Here is a 21,165-nt window from a genome sequence, read left to right as displayed (position 1 = left end):
CTTCTCTTGTGTTTCCTGCCTAGAGTAGTTCCTTTAGCATTTGTGTAAAGCTGGTTTGGTGGTGCTGAATTTTCTTAGCTTTTGCTTGTCTGTAAAGGTTTTAATTTCTCTGTGAAATCTGAATGAGTTCCTTGCTGGGTAGAGTAATCTTGGTTGTAGACTTTTCTCCTTTATCCCTTTAAATATGTCCTGCCACTCCCTTTTGGCTTGTAGAGTGTCTGCTGAAAGATCAGCTGTTAACCTTATGGGGATTCCCATGTGTGTTATTTGTTGTTTTTCCCTTGCTGCTTTTAATATTTTTTCTTTGTATTTAATTTTTGATAATTTGATTAATATGTGTCTTGACGTGTTTCTCCTTGGATTGATTTAACTTGTATGGGACTCTTGGTCTTCCTAGACTTGATTAACAATTTCTTTTCCCATATTAGGGAAGTTTCAACTATAATCTCTTCATATATTTCTCAGTCCCTTTCTTTTTCTCTTCTTCTGTCACCCCTATAATTCGAATGTTGGTGCTTTTAATGTTGTTTCTGAGGTCTCTGAGACTGTCCTCAATTCTTTGCATTCTTTTTTCTTTATTCTGCTCTGCAGTAGTTATTTCCAGATTTTTTCTTCCAGGTCACTTATCCGTTCTTCTGCCTCAGTTATTCTGCTATTGATCCCTTCTGGAGAATTTTTAATTTCATTTATTTTGTTGCTCATCATTGTTTGTTTGCTCTTTAGTTCTTCTTGGTTCTTGTTAAACGTTTCTTGTATTTTTTCCATTCTTTTTCCAAAATTTTGGATCATCTCTACTGTCATTATTCTGAATTGTTTTTCAGGTCGCCTGCCTATTTTCTCTTCCTTTTTTAGGTCTGGTGGGTTTTTGCCTTGCTCCTTCATCTGCTGTGTGTTTTCTTGTCTTCCCATTTTGCTTAACTTACTGTGTTTGGGGGTCTCGTTTTTGTAGGCTGCAGGTTCTTAGTTCCCGTTGTTTTTGGTATTTGTCCCCAGTAGCTAAGGTTTGTTCAGTGACTTGTGTAGGCTTCCTGGTGGAGAGGACTAATTCCTGTGTTCTGTTGGATGGGGCTGGATGTTGTCTTTCTGGTGGGCAGGTCCATGTCTGGTGGTGTGTTTTGGGTTGCCTGTGGCCTTATTATGATTTTAGGCAGCCTCTGTGCTAATGGATGGTGTTGTGTTCCTGTCTTAATAGTTGTTTGGCATAGGGTGTCCAGCAGTGTAGCTTCCTGGTCATTGAGTGGAGCTGGGTCTTGGCCTTGAGATGGAGATCTATGGGAGATTTTCTCCATTTGATATTATATGGAAGTGGGCGGTCTCTTGCAGACCAGTGTCCTGATCTTGGCTCTCCCACCTCAGAGGCAGAGCCTTGATGCCTTCCTGGAGCACCAAGAACCTGTCCTCCTCACAGCTCAGAATAAAAGGGAGGAAAAATTGATAGAAAGAAGAAAATAAAATGAAATAAAATAAAGTAAAATAAAATAGATATTAAAATAAAAAATAATTATCAAGAAAAAAAGTTTTTAACTAAAAGAAAAAGGACAGAATGAACCCTAGTACAAATGGTAAAAGCAAAGCTTTGCAGACAAAATCAGACACAGAAGCATACACATACACACTCATGAAAAGAGAAAAAGGGAAAAAATATATATATATATCATTGCTCCCAAAGTCCAGCTCCTTAATTTGGGATGATTTGTTGTCTGTTCTGGTATTCAACAGATGCAGGGTACATCAAGTTGATTGTGGAGATTTAATCCGCTGCTCCTGATGCTGCTGGGGAAATTTCCCTTTGTATTCTATGTTCGCACTGCTCCCGGGGTTTATCTTTGGATTTGGACCCGCCTCTGCATGTAGGTCACCTGAGGGTGTCTGTTCTTCCCTCAGACAGGACGGGGTTAAAGGAACAGCTGATTCCGGGCCTCTGGCTCACTCAGGCTGGGAGGAGGGAGGGGTACGGATGTGGGGTGAGCCTGCGGCAGCAGAGCCCAGCATGACGTTGCACCAGTCTGAGTCACGCCGTGCATTCTCCTGGGGAAGTTGTCCATGGATCCCTGGACCCTGGCAGTGGTGGGCTGCACAGGCTCCTGGGAGGGGAGGTGTGGATAGTGACCTGTGCTTGCACAGTGGCTTGTTGGTTGCTGCAGCAGCAGCCTTAGTGTCTCATGCCTGTCTCTGGGGTCCGTGCTGCTAGCCGCGGCTCCCACATGTTTCCTGAGCTCCTTTAATCAGTGCTCTGAATCCCCTCTCCTCTCGCATCAGGAGACAAAGAGGCAAGAAAAAGTCTCTTGTCTCTTAGGCAGCTCCAGATTTTTTCCCGGACTCCCTCTCGGATACCTGTGGCGCACTAGCCTCCGTCAGGCTGTGTTCATACAGCCAACCCCAGTCCTCTCCCTGGGATCCGACCAAAGCCTGAGCCTCAGCTCCCAGCCCCCACCGCCCTGGTGGGTGAGCAGACAATCCTTTTGGGCTGGTGAGTGCTGGTCGGCACTGATCCTCTGCTGGAGTCTTTCTCCTTTGCCCTCTGTATCCCTGTTGCTGCGCTCTCCTCCGTGGCTCCGAAGCTTCCCCCACTCCGCCACCCGCGGTCTCCACCTGCGAAGGGGCTTCCTAGTGTGTGGAAACGTTTCCTCCTTCACAGCTCACTCCCACTGGTGCAGGTCCCGTCCCTGTTCTTTTGTCTGTGTGTTTTCTTTTTTCTTTTGCCCTACCCAGGTACGTGGGGAGTTTCTTGCCTTTTGGGAAGTCTGAGGTCTTCTGCCAGCATTCAGTAGGTGTTCTGTAGGAGTTGTTGCACATGTAGATGTATTTCTGATGTATTTGTGGGGAGGAAGGTGATCTCTGCATCTTAGTCTTCCACCAACTTGAAGCTCCTCCCTGATTCTTTTTGCTTTATGTTATTTGGTTTTTTTGGATTCTTTTAGAATATGTCCTTTTAGTTTGATATTCCTAAGTTTGACAGTGAATATGCCTAGATGATAGTTTTTTATTTTTCCTTTTGGCACTCTGTGTACTCCTGTAATATGAGATCTTTCATCTTTAATCTTGGTGTATTTAATCTCTTATTTTTGTAAATATTTTTTCTCAACATTTTATTTTTTTCTTAGCATCATATTAAATAGATGTTAATATACTTTTGTGTTTATTTATCTTTTGTTACTTTAAAAATATAATATTGCTACTCTTTTAAAAATCCTTATTCTACCATGTACCTCCTGCCCCAGACTCTTCCTTCTTAGACTTTTATTATTTTTTTTAACATCTTTATAGGAGTATAATTGCTTTACAATGGTGTGTTAGTTTCTGCTGTATAACAAAGTAAATCCTCTATACATATACATTTAACCCCATTTCTCCTCCCTCTTGCATCTCCCTCCAACCTTCCCTATCCCACCTCTCTAGGTGGACATAAAGCATCGAGCTGATCTCCCTGTGCCACACAGCTGTTTCCCACTAGCTATCTGTTTTACATTTGGTAGTGTATATATGTCCATGCCACTGTCTCACTTCGTCCCAGCTTACCCTTCCCCCTCCCGGTGTCCTCAAGTCCATTCTCTACAGCTGCATCTTTATTCCTTTCCTGCCCCTAGGTTCTTCAGAACCTTTCTTTTTTTAGATTCTATATATGTGTGTTAGCATACACACATATGTGTTAGTATTTGTTTTTCTCTTTCTGACTTACTTCACTGTGTATGACAGTCTCTAGGTCCATCCACCTTACTGCAAATAACTCAATTTCATGTCTTCTTATGGCTGAGTAATATTCCATTGTATATATGTGCCACATCTTCTTCATCCATTCATCTGTCGATGGACATTTCGGTTGCTTCCATATCCTGGTTATTATAAATAGTGGTGCAATGAGCATTGTGGTACATGACTCTTTTTGAATTATGGTTTTCTCACAGTATATGCCCAGTAGTGGGATTGCTGGGTCATATGGTAGTTCCTTTTTTTGTTTTTTAAGGAACCTCCATACTGTTAGACTTTTATTCTGTCTCCTGCTTGACCTGTTATCTGTTGCTCCAGGCATGTGCAGGTAGTGTATGTACTTTATATACTTTATGTAGTTTATATACTTCCAACAAACAACACCGAACACAGCTCCAGCCGGAAGAGAGTTCTGAAAGGTGCAAAACAAGGTAAGCCCCTGAGCCAGGTGTTCAGGAAGCTGCCAGACAAGTCAGAAGACACAATCACAATTCTTTGAGAGCAAGGCTTACATTTCCCCCTCTGTTAGCAGCCAGCTATACCAGGAATGAGAGATACCATCCATCCCCATAGATGCCTCTGATCTGGGCAATGGGGTATGATAGGTGAGTATGCATAAGTGTCGTAATGCTCTCTGCTGAAATTTAGCAATTTCTTTTCTCTTTTTGTACTCCCTGGTTGTTATATGTTTTTTTTTATTAGATTCCAGAGTTCTAAAAATTGTTTTTGTCAGTTTTTGACAGCTTAATCATTGTTTTAGTGGAGGCACACTTTTTTGAAGTTTCATACTCTGCTGCTTTTGGTGATGTCACTCTTTGTATTTAACATCACAATTGCATCGATACTTTTACCAAAAAAAACCAAACAACACCACATCTTCCTTGTTAATAACAGAAAAATTAACCTAGGCATTTCAAGGTTATCATTCAGGAAGAGTAAAATCACTAGGTCCAGTGACATTGTTGGTATTGTTAGTATTGATAATGTTAGAAATGTCCATCTCCATTCCACCATTTGCTAGCTGTATGAACTTGAGCAAGGCAGCCTCTCTGAGCCTCAGTATCTAGTTTGTAAAATGGGAATAATAATAATAGTAGATACCTTGTAGGATTGTAGTGAGAATGAAATAAGATAATGTAGTGTTGGGCAGAAGGCCAGCCAAATAATGATTGCTTAGTGAATGGTAACTGCCGTGGTTCTTACTAAAAATGATTATAGTATAGCTGCTTCTAATCCATGTTGCATCATAATGCAAAAATACCGTAGCAAACTAAGATCCAAATTAAAGTATGAAAAGTGGATAAAATATTGATACTAACTACCCTGGCCTTCTGTGAATCTGCTGTTCTGTTCTGGGCTAAGCATCTCCAGGGATGAACTAAAATTGAATGGTGTTTTTGGGTGGATGATGGTAGGAAGGCCGTCAAGATATATATTACCATTGCATTTGCCTTGCTGTGATATTTATGCCTGCATCTGTTAGCTTTAGACTATAAACTCCTAAAACGTGAGGAGCACTTATTTAAATTTTTTGTTGTGTGCACTATGTAAGTTAAAAACCTTTTTATATTGCAACAGTGTATCCAATTTAAGAAGGTTGATATGGCAATTTAGAACAAGGATTGTTTACTCTTGAAACATTCTTAGAGTGACTTTAAGGCTCTAGGTGCTTCTCTTGAAGGCATTTAGAAAAATATACTGCTCATAAAATGCTTCTAAGAGAGCTGTCAAGTTTCTTCCCAGCATTATTTGAAAACAACTGTTCTAGTCATTGTATGAATTATGGTCACCTTATGAATTTTCAAAGTGCAATTGAAAAGAAGAGTGGATATTTTTAGAAAAAACTCTTGACAGGTTTTCAGGGCTCAAATAGATAAATGAGAGGCAGCAAAATTAAAACATCTTTGTGTATATATTTTTGAAGGGGTGCAATATCTTTTGAAAAGGTTCCTTTTGTTTTCCTTTGAGAAACTAAGTCAATTGTTTTGGACAATAATTGTGTTACCAGAAATACACATTTGTGTTCTATATCTTGCCTGTGTTCAATAAGACCATGAAGAGATAATGGAGTAGAGGTTAGCAGCCTTCTCAGGTTTGAGTGCCATTAGCAGTACTAAACTAACAAAAAAAAAAAGGCAGAAGAGAAAGAGAAATCTACGAACACATAAGAAGGGAGCAAAAGGGGGTAGCAAAGAGATAAAGAGTAGTTACCCATGTTGAGGGGAGTGGCACATTGCTATCAGCCTGAAATGTGTGTGTTTACCTACCTCTGCAGCAGAAATTAACTTTTAGCGTGCTAGAAAGAGACTATGGATAAGCCTAAAGGAATTTAAAATGCACAAAACCAAATACCTTCTTCAAAATACCTTTTCCATCTAGTGCTCAGCAGGAACTCATTAGGTATCATTTGTAAGCCCTAGACTTGAGTTTATATCAGTACTTTTAGTATGTACCTGTGTTAATAAGCAAAGATTATGTCACATATTTCCTACCAAAGGACTGCCTGTTATTAGATTTTGTTGGAGTGCATGTAAAGAAAGCTAAAGTATTTTGGATATGATCTGCATAGGTGAGCCTTGCAGAATGACCCAAGTAAATGAAAATCCTATCTTGTATGAGTTTAGGGTAATTTTCCAGGTAATTTGGTCATCAGTGGCAATCTGATACATCTGTAAAAGGCAACAAACATAAATGAGAGCATTTACAGAAAAGTATAAGTAAACAAAGTGGCAGGTCTGCTACTGATTCAAATGGTCCAGCTATGTAACTTAAAGTTAAGAAATGTGCTTGAGAGTTTTCTTCCACGTCCATATTAGTAAACATAAAGACTGAAAGTTGAAACTGTAAAGTAGCAAAAAAAAATAGGTCCAATTCCACTTTCTCAACTTCTTTTGATTATCTCAGCATTCCAGCTGCAGTGTGAAATGTATGGTAATGTCTCCATTCTGAGCACAAACACAATAGGGCTAGGAATCTTAGAAGCACTGAGAGATTCATACCAATTTCCTAAAGTTCTAATAAACGAGCCCAGTGAAATAATTCACTATTAAATGTGTCTAAAATATGCCCTTGGTGAATTACTCTTAGTGTGGTAAGGTTCTCTTTATGCGTTTCCCCCCTAATTTCATGATTTAAAATGAATTGGTTTTGAAGGTTTTTGTTGTTGTTTTCTTTCTTTTTTTTAATACTTTTTAACATTCAGTGATTAGTTTTTATTGCCCTGAATTTGGCAAATGCCTTGTAATTCTTTGTTACTTTATTAGCAAATAGCATGGAATTTCACACCACTTAGATGAAACATATGAAGCAGAGCACAGGTTTCATGATGACAAAAATGTGATGATAAATGTGTTCCTTATATGAATGGGGAACAAGGTCTAAACTTTCTTCACAGAAGTTGCCTAAACAAACATAAAAACTCTGAAGAGTTTTTGCACAAACTGCTAAATAGGCCTTGCTGCTGGTGTTATGCCCTCAGAGATGTAAAAATTTGGTAGATAAAAGGAAAACTGGTTGAGGAGGAGGGGAATTCTGTGGATAATTTTTGTTCATGAGTTGATTTTCTTTGATGGTGGTGGTAGTGATTTTTTTGTGGAGGTGTTTTCTTTTGTTTTGCTATGGCGTTCTCAGAATCCTTAGAGGCTGCAGGGATTTTAGAAATCATCCAGAGCAGGAGGTGGCTGTAGGGAATTTTAGAAATCATCTAGAGCAGGAATCAGCAGTCTATGGCCATTGAGCCAAATTCAGTATGCCACCTATGTTTGCGAGGCCTCTGTGCTAAGAATTTTTTTTTACATTTGTTAATGGTTGGGAAAACAATCAAAAGAAGAATAATTTTTTTTGTGACAGATGACAATATGAAATTCAAATTTCAGTGTCTGTAAATAAAGTTTTATTTGAGCACAGCCACACTCATTCATTTGTGTGGCACAAATACAGCTGTGGCTGTATTTGTGCCACAGTGACAGAGTTGAGTAGTTGTGACACAGGTTATATGCCTGCAAACTCTAAAATATTTGCTTTCTGGCGCTTTAGAGAAAAAAAATTGCCAATCCCTGTTCTAGGGTCATCAAATTTTGTAGCAATGTAGTTCAACCTGATGGTTTTGTGGTTTAATGAATGAATACTTAGGTGATGCGAGCTGCCCAAGATCCTTCAGCTATTTATTCATTTATTCATTCATTCAACACACATTTACTGAATATCTAACACAATGAAGGAAACCCTTTTATCCTTCAACTTACAGTTGAGAAATATAATTACAAAATCTAAGAAAGTCTAACATTTTCTCTCCTCTCCCTCTCCCCCTCTTACCCCTCAGGTCCCCCACCCACCTCCCCCCTTACTTCCTCTCCTTTTCTCCATACCCCTCCCCCCACAGCTAGTTTCTAAGAAGTTGGGAAGAAAACCAAGTTTAAATAACATTTATTTCACACTTTTAAACTTTTAAAGTAAGTTAAATGTAATTTTAAATTATAAGTTTCTCTTTAAAAATGTATCTATAGCTTAATTTTAAATGTTTTAGGTTTATAATGATCAGATGATAACAATATTCATGCATGACTGTTTGATACTGTTAAGCATTACATGCATCATGGATGGATAATTGTAAACTTAGTTCTGTTTCCAAAGCCTCAGGAATGCAGAATATATAATTGACTCCAAAATCCCTGATGGGTTGACAATTTATAAATTGCTCTTTAATCTCTGTTTATTATTAGGTAATTCTTCAAGTGTCATAAACACTGAACATAACTTGTATTATGAAAGCTAACTATTCTAAAAAAGGATGCAGTCATGTTTAGTAATCACTAAAGAGTTATTTAATAGGATTATTTTTAGTAAAATTGAATTTTTACCTTAAAGGAAAAATGCAATTGTAATGGAATAGGTTTTGATTTTATTAGCCTCTGATGCTTGAATCTTAGTCTCATTTACGTGGAGGTAGTTCTGTCTGCTAGATTGATGGTTTTAGTACTGATAAAATTTTTGTAAATAATAATTGAATGTCTACACAGAGCAAGATATTGTGCCTATGCAATTGTCTATCGAGGATTAATATTTTTATTAATTAGTGGACAGATAGTTCTGTTCTAGATAAGAGCATACATTGTTATGCTTGGATGCCACAGATGACTTTTAGGTTCTTCCAGAATTTCTTTTTTTATGTAAAATAAACATGACTCTCCAGTGTTTTAACTTACATGCCTCTTCAAATGGACTGGCAGATTGTCATTTTCAGAATACTGCATTTGTGTGGTATCTGAACAGTAGTCATGTGTGTTATTTTCAGTAATATATGATTTATTTCTGTGTGTGTCTTTGGAGGGATGGTGTTATAAATAAATTCAGAGGCTAGATTTATTGAAGAAATAAACACAAGCTTCTCAAGATTTTTAAAATCCAATTAATAACTGCAGCATTTTCATTTTATTCCATAAAAATCACAGAATTTTACAGTTGAAAGGGACCTTAGAGAGCATCTAGGCCAACCCTCTAATTTTCAAATCAAGTTTCAAAGAATTAATCATCTTGTTTTCCCTTGTTGCCCTCCTCCATTTAAGTTTTGTTGTTGTTGTTGTTGTTTTTGCTATAAACCCCTTCCTTCAGAGTTTTAAAAGTAGAGTTAATCCCTAACTTACAAATATATTGTGTTTCAGAAGTGTTTGTAAGGCTGTTGTTTAGAAGTCAGAACATTTTTTTCCATAGAAACAATATTTTAATTAGTGGTGGGACTAGCCCTCAAAAGGAGTTAACACATTATGTGACTGTTGTTTTTGTTTTTGCTTTTGCAATGAAAGATGTTTTAAATAATCAATGCTGATTTTCTCTGGGGAACAGGAAGGAGATGGCATTGTAGAGGAGCATGTCAGGGGCTTTCTTTTTATCTGTTATTTCTTAGGTGGGGTAGCGAATGCATATTGTGTTCATTATATTGTTTTCTGAACTTTTTATATGCCTGATATAGTTCATAATTTTACAATGCTATCTTAGTAATAGAAGTTCAGTTTGAATGTGAACAGTTAAAAATTATTTACCTTGAATCCTGATGCATAAAGGAAACATGGTTTGATTAGAGAAGGATAAAGAGATAGCTAGAAATTTTGAAGGGGTTTTATGGGTATTTTCAAGGGCTTAGATTTTTTGATAAATTATCTTTATTTTGACCAATATCATTTTAGAAAGTATGTTTTTGCTGTTAATTTAAGTGTGTCACCAACATTTATCTTTTACCTATTGGCCATATATAGGCAACGTTTCGAGAGAGAATAAAGCAGGTGGATAGTCATTGTGAGATAACTGGGTAAATTTTGAAAGGCAAAGAAGATTAAATTGCATATGCATGTGCAGACGTATGCGAGATCTTGCTTGAAATATAGTTACGTGAACTGGGGGCTTATGAAAAATAGGAAAATGAGGGAGTAAAGCTTGTCTGAGGTCTGAGTAGGGTGAAAGGCAGTGAGAAAAACAATTGAGTTAAGCACCAGAAAGGTATCATTGACAGTAGAAGGCTTATAGAGGTTTGAGGGTACATGGCATGTTGTAGGAGCTTGGGTTTGGCAAGGCAGTGTGCAAATAGCTATTAGTATTTTTGAAATTTTTATAATTGAGGGAATGCCTTATGTATTTACAAGTATACATAAACAGAAACTGCTACCATTCATTACACTCTAGAAAACAACTGAGTTAATTTTCTCAATAATTTGGTTAGCTTTTTTGTGTGTATGGAGGTTGTTTTTTGGTTGATTTAATTTTTGTTCTTTTGCAGTATACAACATTGACTTTTATATAATGACATTAATCCATTTGTACAACTCATGTATAGCTTAGGGAAAACCTAAGTACTACCTGCCTTTTGAGAGATTCTTGACCTAAGAAGCAAATTTTTCTTCACTAAATTGATGGTGCATTTTAGAAGGATGTGTGTCCATTCTACAGATGTCTATTTTTTATTCTGCTTTCTTTCAACTCCACTTCTGGAATATTATCAAGACAAAAAATTGGCCCAAGAATCCATCACCTGGTTACAAACTTTGGCAAAAGTGATCTTGTGACCAGTGTCTAAATTTAGCATTCACATTAAGACTAAAGAGGGAGCACACACAAGGTAGAACATAATAAAATATGGTAAAGAGAGGAGTGTTTGAAAAGAGCATAGAAGCCATTTAAGAAAGAAATGGGGTTAAAGACTTCATCGGAGGCTTTCAGAAACAAAGAGAAACCTAGAGAGAAAGAGGGCAAAAAGAAAGTACAATTTGACACTTTTAATGGGTAATATAATTTACTTTATATCTGGACCACACATTTTATTTTTTACCTTTTTAAGTATGTATTAGAAACATAACCATCTTTCTAATATTGGCTATGGTTTTACTTTTATGTATGTTTATGGACAATAAAAGAAATCTATGAACATTAACTGTCCACTCTGAAACTTCTTCCCTCTTTTTTTTCTCTTCTGCAGATCTCAGAGTCATTAAGACATACCACGTGGCAGAGACTAGGAAAAGGCAATTCAAGACAGTTATTAGACGCTACAAGGGTAAGATGAAGCAGACACTTCTACATATAGCTAGGAAAAAGGTGTAAGCCCTTGGAGCATTTTCCAATTTATACTACATATTTTATATTTTCCAAATAATTTCCCTTTTTTTTCCTAAGTACTGGCAAGATGAATAAGAAGATATGTTTTTGCTACTGGAAATGGAGAAAGAAATCTTGATATTTTTCTACTCCTGAAGAAATCTGTCTGAATCTCTTGAGATCAATGCCAACTAGAGTAATGTTTTTAGAAAGCTTTTATAAATGTAATGGCAGCTTGTTGACGCTTAAATTTATCCTGGTAATTTGTATGTGATATATAGAATGCTGTATATTTTTCAAGTGATTAAAGTTTCTTTACCTTAGAAGATGTTCAAATATCATAATATCAAGGGACTGTAAGCTTATTAGAGCCTGTGGGGTAAAGTCATGTGAGTTTACATGTTGATGAGGGTTATTTTTCATTGCTAATGTAAGTGAAAGATGCCTTTAAAAATTCTCAATGCTTTAAAATGAGACAAATAAATCTCCAAGATAGAAAGACTAGAAAATTAGAAGACAGTCTAAGTCCTGAGTACTTCCTTTATTTTTTCTTTTTGATTAACAATTATTTGCCATTAAGGTACAAAGCATTGTTCTAATTTATGCAGAAGCTGTAGAAATGAATTAGATTTTCCATTATTTAATTAAAGTTTTAAGTTAAGGTGCTCCATCTTCTCATTGTTTATAACACCACTGTATATTTATATTTTAATCTTTTGCTGTGTTGAATACCTCATTATCTAGTGTGTTATTTACTAGACCCCTTGATGTAACATTGCTCAGTCTTTTAGAGGGAAAAAATGTCACAAAGTGACATTGTCACACTAAATATTACCTTTTGACGTTTTCCCTTTCAACATGCTTTAAGATTGTTGATCCAAAAATCAGTAACCCATTTACAGCAATTACTTTTTGGGTCTCAACTGGTGAGAACAAGAAGGCACTTTTGCTTTCTGTAATTCTATTTTCATAGCTTGGTCCAGAGCTGATAACTCTTAGGGTTCAGTATTGATACACGTTTGTGTTTGTAAAAAACTATGCCCTTGTTCATTAATTATTGATTATTACGGCTACTGAAGAAGCATTATTATATCAATGTAGTTAAGTAATTTTTTGAGGAAACACTTTAAAATTAGCAAGCCTAAATTTTAAGCCTAATCTTTACTATCTTTTCAACTATTATATTTTCTCAAATGATTTACTTTTTATATTTTTCTAACCTGAGCAGTAATTAGGGCCTTTTAAAAAATTATAATAGGCAAGATTTTTGCATATTTTCAAGACTAGTTGGGAAATTTATAGATAGCTTTGTTTTATAAGCTAATTCAACAAGCCCATGTACAAGGCACTGTGGTATGGGACATGGGAGATACAAGGATAAAAGAGACTGTCCCTAACCTTAAGAATTTACCATATAGTAGTAAAGACAAAACATGTATGCAGATTACTCTACCATAAGATAGACTGTGAAGAAGTAAATTGTACTTTGTTTCTAAATATATATATTTGTAAGCCAGAATAATAAGAAAAAGAATCAGTTATGTAAGATCAACTATATTAAACTGTAAAGCAAAAATGTTATACACATGGAAAGCAAGTGGGATAGAATTAATTAACTGTATTATATACTTGCCAATGATAGAGTTATGGGCTACACAGTACCTTAGTAGCAAATGACGGTAAGAAAGCTGGTATAAGTCAAATAGAAGTATATTACAAGTTAAATCTTTTAAACATTAATTTCAAAAACTATTTAGAGAAAGTAACTTCTGTATGAGTAATTTGTTATATCTCAATATTCTTTGTATAACTATATCTGTAAGTTTATTATGAAGGTGTTTTACTTAGCTATGCTAGGCTCAAAGGTATGCCTCTGAATTTGTTGGGGGGGACATTCATTAGATCAGATTTTTAAAGATCTGAAATTCTTTAATAGCTATTGGATGGCTTGGTATCATCTTCAACTAGGTTCTTCAGGTATGGCCACTGATAGAAAAGAGGACATGTTGGCATGGGCATGCAGGAGGAGGACTCCACACAGACCCGAAAGAAGGGGTAAGAGACAATAACAAGTACCTGGAAATTCTTATAGCTGATTGGAAGATAGATATATTAAAGATTGTTATATTACAGAATATTTTGATTGACTCATGTAACTGCAGGTTTTCTAATACAAAACCATATGAATTGACCATGGTTATATAGATGAGATTTTCTCAAGCTTAAGACAAAAAATATCGTGATTGACTAAAAAAGAAAAAAAGTTAGTTACCAACCTAAATATTTTAGTTCTTTATTTTAAATAGCATTGGTTGTGGTTATTTGTTATATAATCTAGCATTATATATAGATAAATTACATTTAGCTCTTACAAGTAATGTGTATGTGTGTTAAGGTTAATGTTTTCCCTTCTATACTCTTGGTTTAAAAAGATTCTAGAATGTCCCCTAGCTTCATGGTAAATCCTCCATTTACCTGATCCATTTATTTAATTATCCATATTCTTTATCATTATCATTATACAGACAAGCTAAACAGTAGGGCCAGTGAAATCAAAAGATTTAATTGCAGTACACTTTTTCTAAGTGAGTGAAACTGTCATTGGAATACTGTTATACAATTCTCCATCTGGCCCTCTTTCTCTAAGCTTGCCTTTATTTTCTTCCTCTAACTTCACCCAACCAGTATATGCATGGTATCTCTAAGTAGAAATGATATTTTCAGGTTTATTGGCAAGTGAACAAATTTTATGTAAAAGTGCTCTCTAAATTGTAGAGAGATAAATAAATTTTATTTTATTGGTGCGAGGTGATTGGTAAGAAAACCTTTCCAGTGCTTTTCTCCCTGTTTCTTTAATCCCCCATGTAGCTTCTTTCACAGAACTCAAAACACATCACATTAATGTTTCTATCCCATTTTTACATATTAACATTTGTCCTGGTTGTCTTTAGAAACAAAGTATTATAAAATAGAATTTAAAAAATTAATACAAATACTGAAATTTGTTTATCCATGTATTATGGATATATGGATATGGCATGATATCATATCGTTAGCATGATATTTGTCAGCTTTCAGGATTGTCACCAAGGCCTCTTAAGGATAGTTTGTAAGTAATTCTCTAAACACACCAAAAATATGTTGACTAATACAGGAAAAGCAGTCTTAGGCTCAAGCAATATAAACTTCAAGATAGATACTTTATTCTCCAGTAAAATAAAAACAAAGCAAAAATCATCGTAAATCTTTATATTTGGTCTCTTCTTTATCATTTGTTCCCTGCCATCTTTGTGTTACTTTAGCCTCATTAGCTAAAAAGAATCGTAGAATAATAGAGCATGAAGGCTACACCAGAAAAGAGGCAATATGGAGTTGCAGTTAAAAACCTGAGCTCTGGAGCCAGACTGCCTAGATTTGAATCTTGGCTCCATCATTTCCTACTGGAATGACCATGAGCAAGATACTTAATCTCCGTATGTATCCGTTTCTTCATCTTTAAAATGGGGCTGATAATCATAGCAAAGGGGATTTCAATGAGTTAACTCCCCACACCATGCAAAGCTCTTGAATAGTGCCTGTCACACAGTAAGCAGTAAATATTAGCTGCTGTTACTGTAATGTGTGATTGTTAAGTCCTATACTCTGCTGTTGTCCATTCATTTTAAAAGTATGTATTATTGAATACCTGCGTTGTGCATAACTCTATGTTAAGTAACTGGAGATACAGTAATGAGCAAGACACAGTCCCTGCTGTTCAGAAACTTAACAGTTTAGATGGCAGAATATCTAAACTACCATGTAGAAATTTTATCACTCTGATAAGTTATAGATTTTACCTTATAACCAACTGAAACTTTTACCAGTTTACTTTCTATGCATTTCTACTTGTATGTTCTTAAGCATTAATAATGCTACTCAGAAGGTATTTAAATCATTTGTTTATCCAGTGTGGCTATAGTAAAGGGGTTGTGATAAAAGAGTGGCAGTTTCAATATTTGGAAGCTCCTGTTGTTAAAATAGATGAATTAAAGTCTTACTTGTTTTATAGTAGAATCTTCACATTTTTAAAGGATTTTGGAACTTTGCTCCTGCATTTAAACTTTATTATGTGCCTCTTTGGGAGGAACATCTGTTAGTAAATTTAGATAATCCTGTGCTCATAATAAAAACACGAATAATGCAGAGCTTAATATAAGGACTGCTTCCTGGACTTAGCTTGGCATACTCTTTTTTGAATGTTAGAAACATCCTCATTGATTGGATATTGTCAGAAGCTAGTAGTATTGAAAGAGAGATTAGCATTTACTAGAGCAATCAGAGGCTTTGATATAAATATTGATATAATCAAAGAAGTGAAACAGCAACTTAGAGTATTAAAAAATGGAGGATTGGAGAGAAAATGGAATAATAAGCCTCCAGGCTTGTTAAAATGATTGGACACACAGACCAGTGGACAAGAATACCTGTATGACATGGACAGGCCATTTTTCAGCTCTGATTACATCCATCTTCAAGCAGCCTTATGATCTTTATTTGATTTCTCAAATTGACTTCCCTTTGAGAGAGAATTCACTGACTGGCCAATGCGAATATCAGTCAACTTGGTAGTTTTTTAAATTATAAGTTATTAAATTGACTGTTGGGTTTAAATCCATCTCATATATAGAATAAGCCATTTTTTCCTAGGGCCTTTTCACTGCCAGATAAGCTCTTCATTGCAGTTTCAGACCAACAGAGCTTAGAAAACAAACTTCGAGGTATAGAGAAAGCAACAATAATTGCAGAGCTTTTCCTGACAATTAATATATCTTTCCTCTCCCACCCATAAACTCATTATACTTATATCCCCAATAATGAGGGAAAAGTTTTTCACTTACTTTCTAGATTTTTCCATTAGATATCTACTCAAACTTCTTATCTTTTGACCTAGCTTTTATCAAGCCACTGTTACCTCTAACAGTATTGAAGTAGTGGTTAAAATTATTCCTTTAATTGCAGTTAGTTATCTTTAGCTTGGATTGAAGAGACAGTTCTTTGGATGGTTTGCTTATCCTTGAAATTGTGGGCATTTCCAAAGTCTCTGCTAAATTAGTTCTTTAGAGAGAAAACATTCAGCCTGTAGCCCACATTTATACAAAACAAATAGCATCCAAAATTTTTTGGTATATTTTTTTTCTTCCTCACCATAAGTTTTGCCCCCAAGTAGTTTCCTTCTAGACCAATCCCTTGATTCTGTGAGTTAGAACATTTCTTGCTAGTGAAATTTAGAATGTCTCTAAAACCAGAATTCTTATATAAATTCACCTTGCAAGAAAAGGTGATTCTGCTACCTTTATCAAAAATCTTTTTTTTTCTTACTCTTTCATTTTCCTATTGAAGCCCAGTGGGCTCCACTCCCTTGAAATGAGTGGACTTTTGGTAGAAAAAATTGCTCTTGCTTCAGTGATAAACAGCCTTTTCTGGTGAGAAATATGAAATCACTGACTTGAGAAGCAAAATATATTCAGTTTATCAATATACAGTTATCTTTTATATCTGAGAATTCTACCAGGTGAGCTGCTCCAGGTGTGTTTTAATTTTTTATTTGTCCTTTTTGTGCCCTGTCCACATGGTTATTAGCTATAGGTATTCACTTAGAGTACTTATGACTATGAGCAACTGCATCTTTCCCTCAGGTCATGCTGTTGAATTGAGCAGTGCTGCATATAAGCAGTACAGTTTGTGGCTTTCCAGTTATACACTATTGGGTCAGGTACTTCCAGTGTTACTTTCGTGTTTGTTTTTGGCCTACTGTGATGTTTCAGCTCCCTGTGTACAAGTAGATATTCCTTTCATTATTTTTTCTTACCTGCCCAGCCTCATAAAGCTTATTAAGCTATATATTAATACCAAATAAATAAATATTTAAAATCTGTGAAAAGTTGTGATGACTTAATAAATCAAGCATTTAAGTGTTCCTCCTGGAACTTGTCCTCATGTGTTTAAGAATAGTTAATTCATTAATTGAATAAGTATTTATTGGGCATTGTTTCTAGTATCAATCAAGTTTCTTCTCTGGTACCTACTGTTTTCTTTTTGTCCAGCTTGTTTTCACTTACTTTCATCTCTTCTTTGACAGCTCTCTGATGTCTCCAAACCTTTTCTTCCAAACTCATTTCTAGGGGAAAAAAATTCAGTACAGTTTTGTTATCATTCAAAGATCTTAGTGAGCCAATTTGAATTCCTTCTTTTGTTACTCTTGTGTTTTTTTCTGAATCTAATTGCTTTCCTGTATTATGGCTAGCTAATTCCAGTATATAGTTGAGACCTTTCTAAAAACTTTTATTCCTCATACTAACGTAGTTGTAGTTTTACAGTGTAATGGGGCTTAAAATATCAGTTTCATGTTTTGAACTTGAGGCTATCTAGCTACAGCAAGAAGGCCACATTGTATATGATAGCAGAGGAGGAAAGTAGATTGACTCCTACTTTTACAGGCTTTTTAATATTTCTATAGTGTTCATTTTAGATAACTTTTGTTATCATGATATAGTAATCACAGTTATGTTTTTAAAACAACTTCTAAATTCTATGTACTGTGAAAATTATAAAAGAAAAGTTAAAGAATTTCATAAAATTTCATATTTTCTATTTATGTGTAAGCAAGGCTTAAAGAAAAACTACTATGATATCAACCGTTGATTACTTCAGGAATTTTGACCCTTGAGAAAGAACTTTCTTTTCTTAAATCATTGGGTTTTTTTCCCCCTATACTATAATATAATTACTCCTTACATAGTGTGTTTTCAAATAATTCAATTTCTTGTCATCCTCCTTGATCATTTCCTACATTTCTCACCTTTTCTTTAAGAATGTGATCTTAAAATGGTGTATATGCTTTTTGTATTGCTCAGCCTGAAATGGAAAGATGAGTTGATGTGAAGATGATATCTGATTCAGTCTCAAGCTGCGACTGGTCTCTTTTCAGTTTTAGATAAATCTTTTGTCTTTCAGGATTACCATTGGGTGTCCAGTATGAATTAACTGTGGTGATTTTGAAAGGGGGTATATTATCTTTCAGGATCTGTATTGAGACCTTCAATTTTATTTTATTCTTGTGCAGCAGGAATAAGTTGGTTTAAAATACTTTATTTTTTTTAACATCTTTATTGGAGTATAACTGTTTTACAATAGTGTGTTAGTTTCTCCTTTACAACAAAGTGAATCAGTTATACATATACATATGTTCCCATATCTCTTCCCTCTTGTGTCTCCCTCCCTCCCACCCTCCCTATCCCACCCCTCTCATGGTCACAAAGCACAGGGGTGATCTCCCTGTGCTATGCGGCAGCTTCCCACTAGCTATCTAATTTACATTTGGTAGTGCATATATGTCCCTGCCACTCTCTCACTTTGTCACAGCTTACCCTTCCCCCTCCCCATGTCCTCAAGTCCATGCTCTAGTAGGTCTGTGTTTTATGTGCCTCAGCCTCTGAAATGCCTCTTGATTTGGCCTGCTCTTTAAAAAAGACGTTATTTTTCAAACTTTGTAGTTTATCTAAACTATAACTGAAAGACATGTACTTTACAACCTAATGGACTCATAATGCATGATTACACAACTTTAGAACCCATTTTGTTAAATGAGGTGGTGACATTTTATGGACTATTAAGCCAACTAGAATAATTTTCTTGCTCTTAGCCATAACTTCTCTGTGTCCTTATTGAAGAAATTTTGGGGTGTGTTGTAGAAAGTTTTTGACAAGAGAGAGTGTTTCTAAAGATATGTGGAAACAGGGCCTTTTTGCTATTATTCCATCAAGAAAAATAAGACAGATGAAACTTGTGAAATGGGGAAGTAGTTGAAATGTCGCAGTTTGTGTTATAACACATCAAATTATATTTGTTTAGTATTAGTTCAATTGGAAAAGTGAATTTTAAAATTACAGCTTTATTCCCTTTTTAAAAATACCCTACCAGTTATGAGAGCTCGTATGTGTGTATAAAATAAAGCATTAAGAGCTATACTTTCAGCATTTCATGTTTTTGCAATCCAGTGTATTTAAAGCAGCTCAAGAAGGTAGTCCTGTTTTCAGTACAATATGAACAGTTTTATTTCTGTTACTGTTTACTCAATAAACTGAATAAAAGAGACTAGAAAATAGTTTGCTGAGCCTTGGATGAATAACTAATATAAAAGCTACCCTGTATAATATAATGTGTTTAATATAATGTGTTGTCCTGGGTTTCTTATATGTTGACAGTTTCCCCCCATTCTTTGCTGTGCAAATCTACTTGAAATTGTCTAACTTTCCCCCCAAAATGAATTAAATTTTCTTCTTATTATATGTGAACTACAGAAAACAAGAAAGCAAAAAGAATATAAAAAATCATCAATGATTCCATCTATTCACAGCTACTGATGTTAACACTTTGGGGGTATTGCTTTCCAGATCCATTTGTATGCATGTGTAAACTCATACACACATAACATTTTTTCCACAAAAAATGTTTTGTACTCTGCTTTTTTCACTTAACATGTTTCTGTGTCACTGCATATATTTCTGAATGGCTATATTTTGCTGTATGCATTCACTGTAACTTGTTTACATGATTCTCCACTGTTGATCATTTAGCCTAAACCCAATTTTTTCCCTATTAAAACAGCATGGGAATAAACATCCTTATGGCTAAATTTTTCATCCCTTTATTCAATAAATATTCGTTATTCGTTGAATACCTTTACTGTGTGTCAGCCATTGTGTTTGGTATTGGGTTACAACAGTGAGCACAAAACACAAAGTTACTACTCATGTGGAATTTAAATTCTAGCAGGAGAGCAGTTGTTAATCAGATAATCACATTGTTGAATATATAGTTTATAACTGAAATGGATTCTCTGAAAGAAAAGGAATACTGTTCTGTGAAAGAATATAGCCAAGAATCCTGACTGGGGTTAGGGAAGACCTCACTGAGGAAGTGCTGCTTGAGCTGGCAGTTAACTAATTGGAAGAAGTTGAGGGCAGGTTGGTGTTTCAGAGAGATTATTCCAGACAAAGTGAAAGGTATTGTGCAAAGGCCTTGTGGCAGGAGGGATTATAGTCTATTTGAGGAGCTGAAAGAAAGGTAGTGTGGCGTGAACACTGAAAGCAGTAGTATAAGACATGACTAGAGAGGAAGCTAGGGGCCAGGGCAAGCAGAGCCTCATAAGCCATGGTATGGACTTTGATCTTTATCCTAACAGTGATAGGATACCATTGAAGGGTTTTTCTGTTTGTTTGTTTACTTCAATTTATATTTTTTATTAATTAAAATTGTATTAATTTTTTAAAAAGGTAACACATTCACATGGTTCAAAATTCAAAAGGAACAAAAGGATACAGAATTTAAAAAGAAATCTTCCCCCTACCCTGTTCCCCTTCCCAGAGGCAAACATTATTACCAATTTCTTTGGTATCTTTCCAGAGATGATCTTGGAATATATAAACAAATATTTGGGAGTGCCCATCTCTTAACAATTTCACCATAACAAAGCATTATCTTTGCTAATCTGATCAGATAAAAATATATCAGAGTTGTTTTAATTTGCACTTTTTATTTTTATGAGTAAAGTTGAGCATCTTTTTATATTTAGGGCCATGTGTATATATATGTATTTTTTTAGCAATGCTTTATTTTTATTTTTACTTTTTTTGAATTTTTGAATTTTATTTAATTAATTTTTTTGTATAACAGGTTCTTATTAGTTATCTATTTTATGCATATTATATACACTGAAGGATTTTAAACTGAGTAATATCTGATTGCAGGCTGAACTAATTGGACCAGGAGCAGAGCGGATGCAAGGAGATGAGTTAGGAGATTGTGGCAGTGGTTTATGTGAGAAAGATGATA

General features: G+C 35.3%; 1 protein-coding gene across 2 annotated transcripts in view; it reads left to right on the top strand.

The window, feature by feature from the left end:
* The window catches only part of LOC102975110 (iron-sulfur clusters transporter ABCB7, mitochondrial), a 189,365-nt gene that overhangs the window by 77,793 nt on the left and 90,407 nt on the right, over positions 1 to 21,165 (top strand). For both annotated transcript variants that reach the window (XM_055081690.1, XM_024129494.2), the window contains exons 2-3: positions 11,174 to 11,251; positions 13,261 to 13,347. In XM_055081690.1, coding sequence (XP_054937665.1) covers positions 11,174 to 11,251; positions 13,261 to 13,347 — 165 coding nt within the window. The remainder of the gene's footprint in view (positions 1 to 11,173; positions 11,252 to 13,260; positions 13,348 to 21,165) is intronic.

The sequence above is a fragment of the Physeter macrocephalus genome, chromosome 21 (genome assembly GCF_002837175.3).
Source record: "Physeter macrocephalus isolate SW-GA chromosome 21, ASM283717v5, whole genome shotgun sequence".
NCBI lineage: Eukaryota > Metazoa > Chordata > Mammalia > Artiodactyla > Physeteridae > Physeter > Physeter macrocephalus.
The sequence above is the reverse complement of the archived record's forward strand: the minus strand, read 5'-3'. Positions and strand labels throughout refer to the sequence as shown.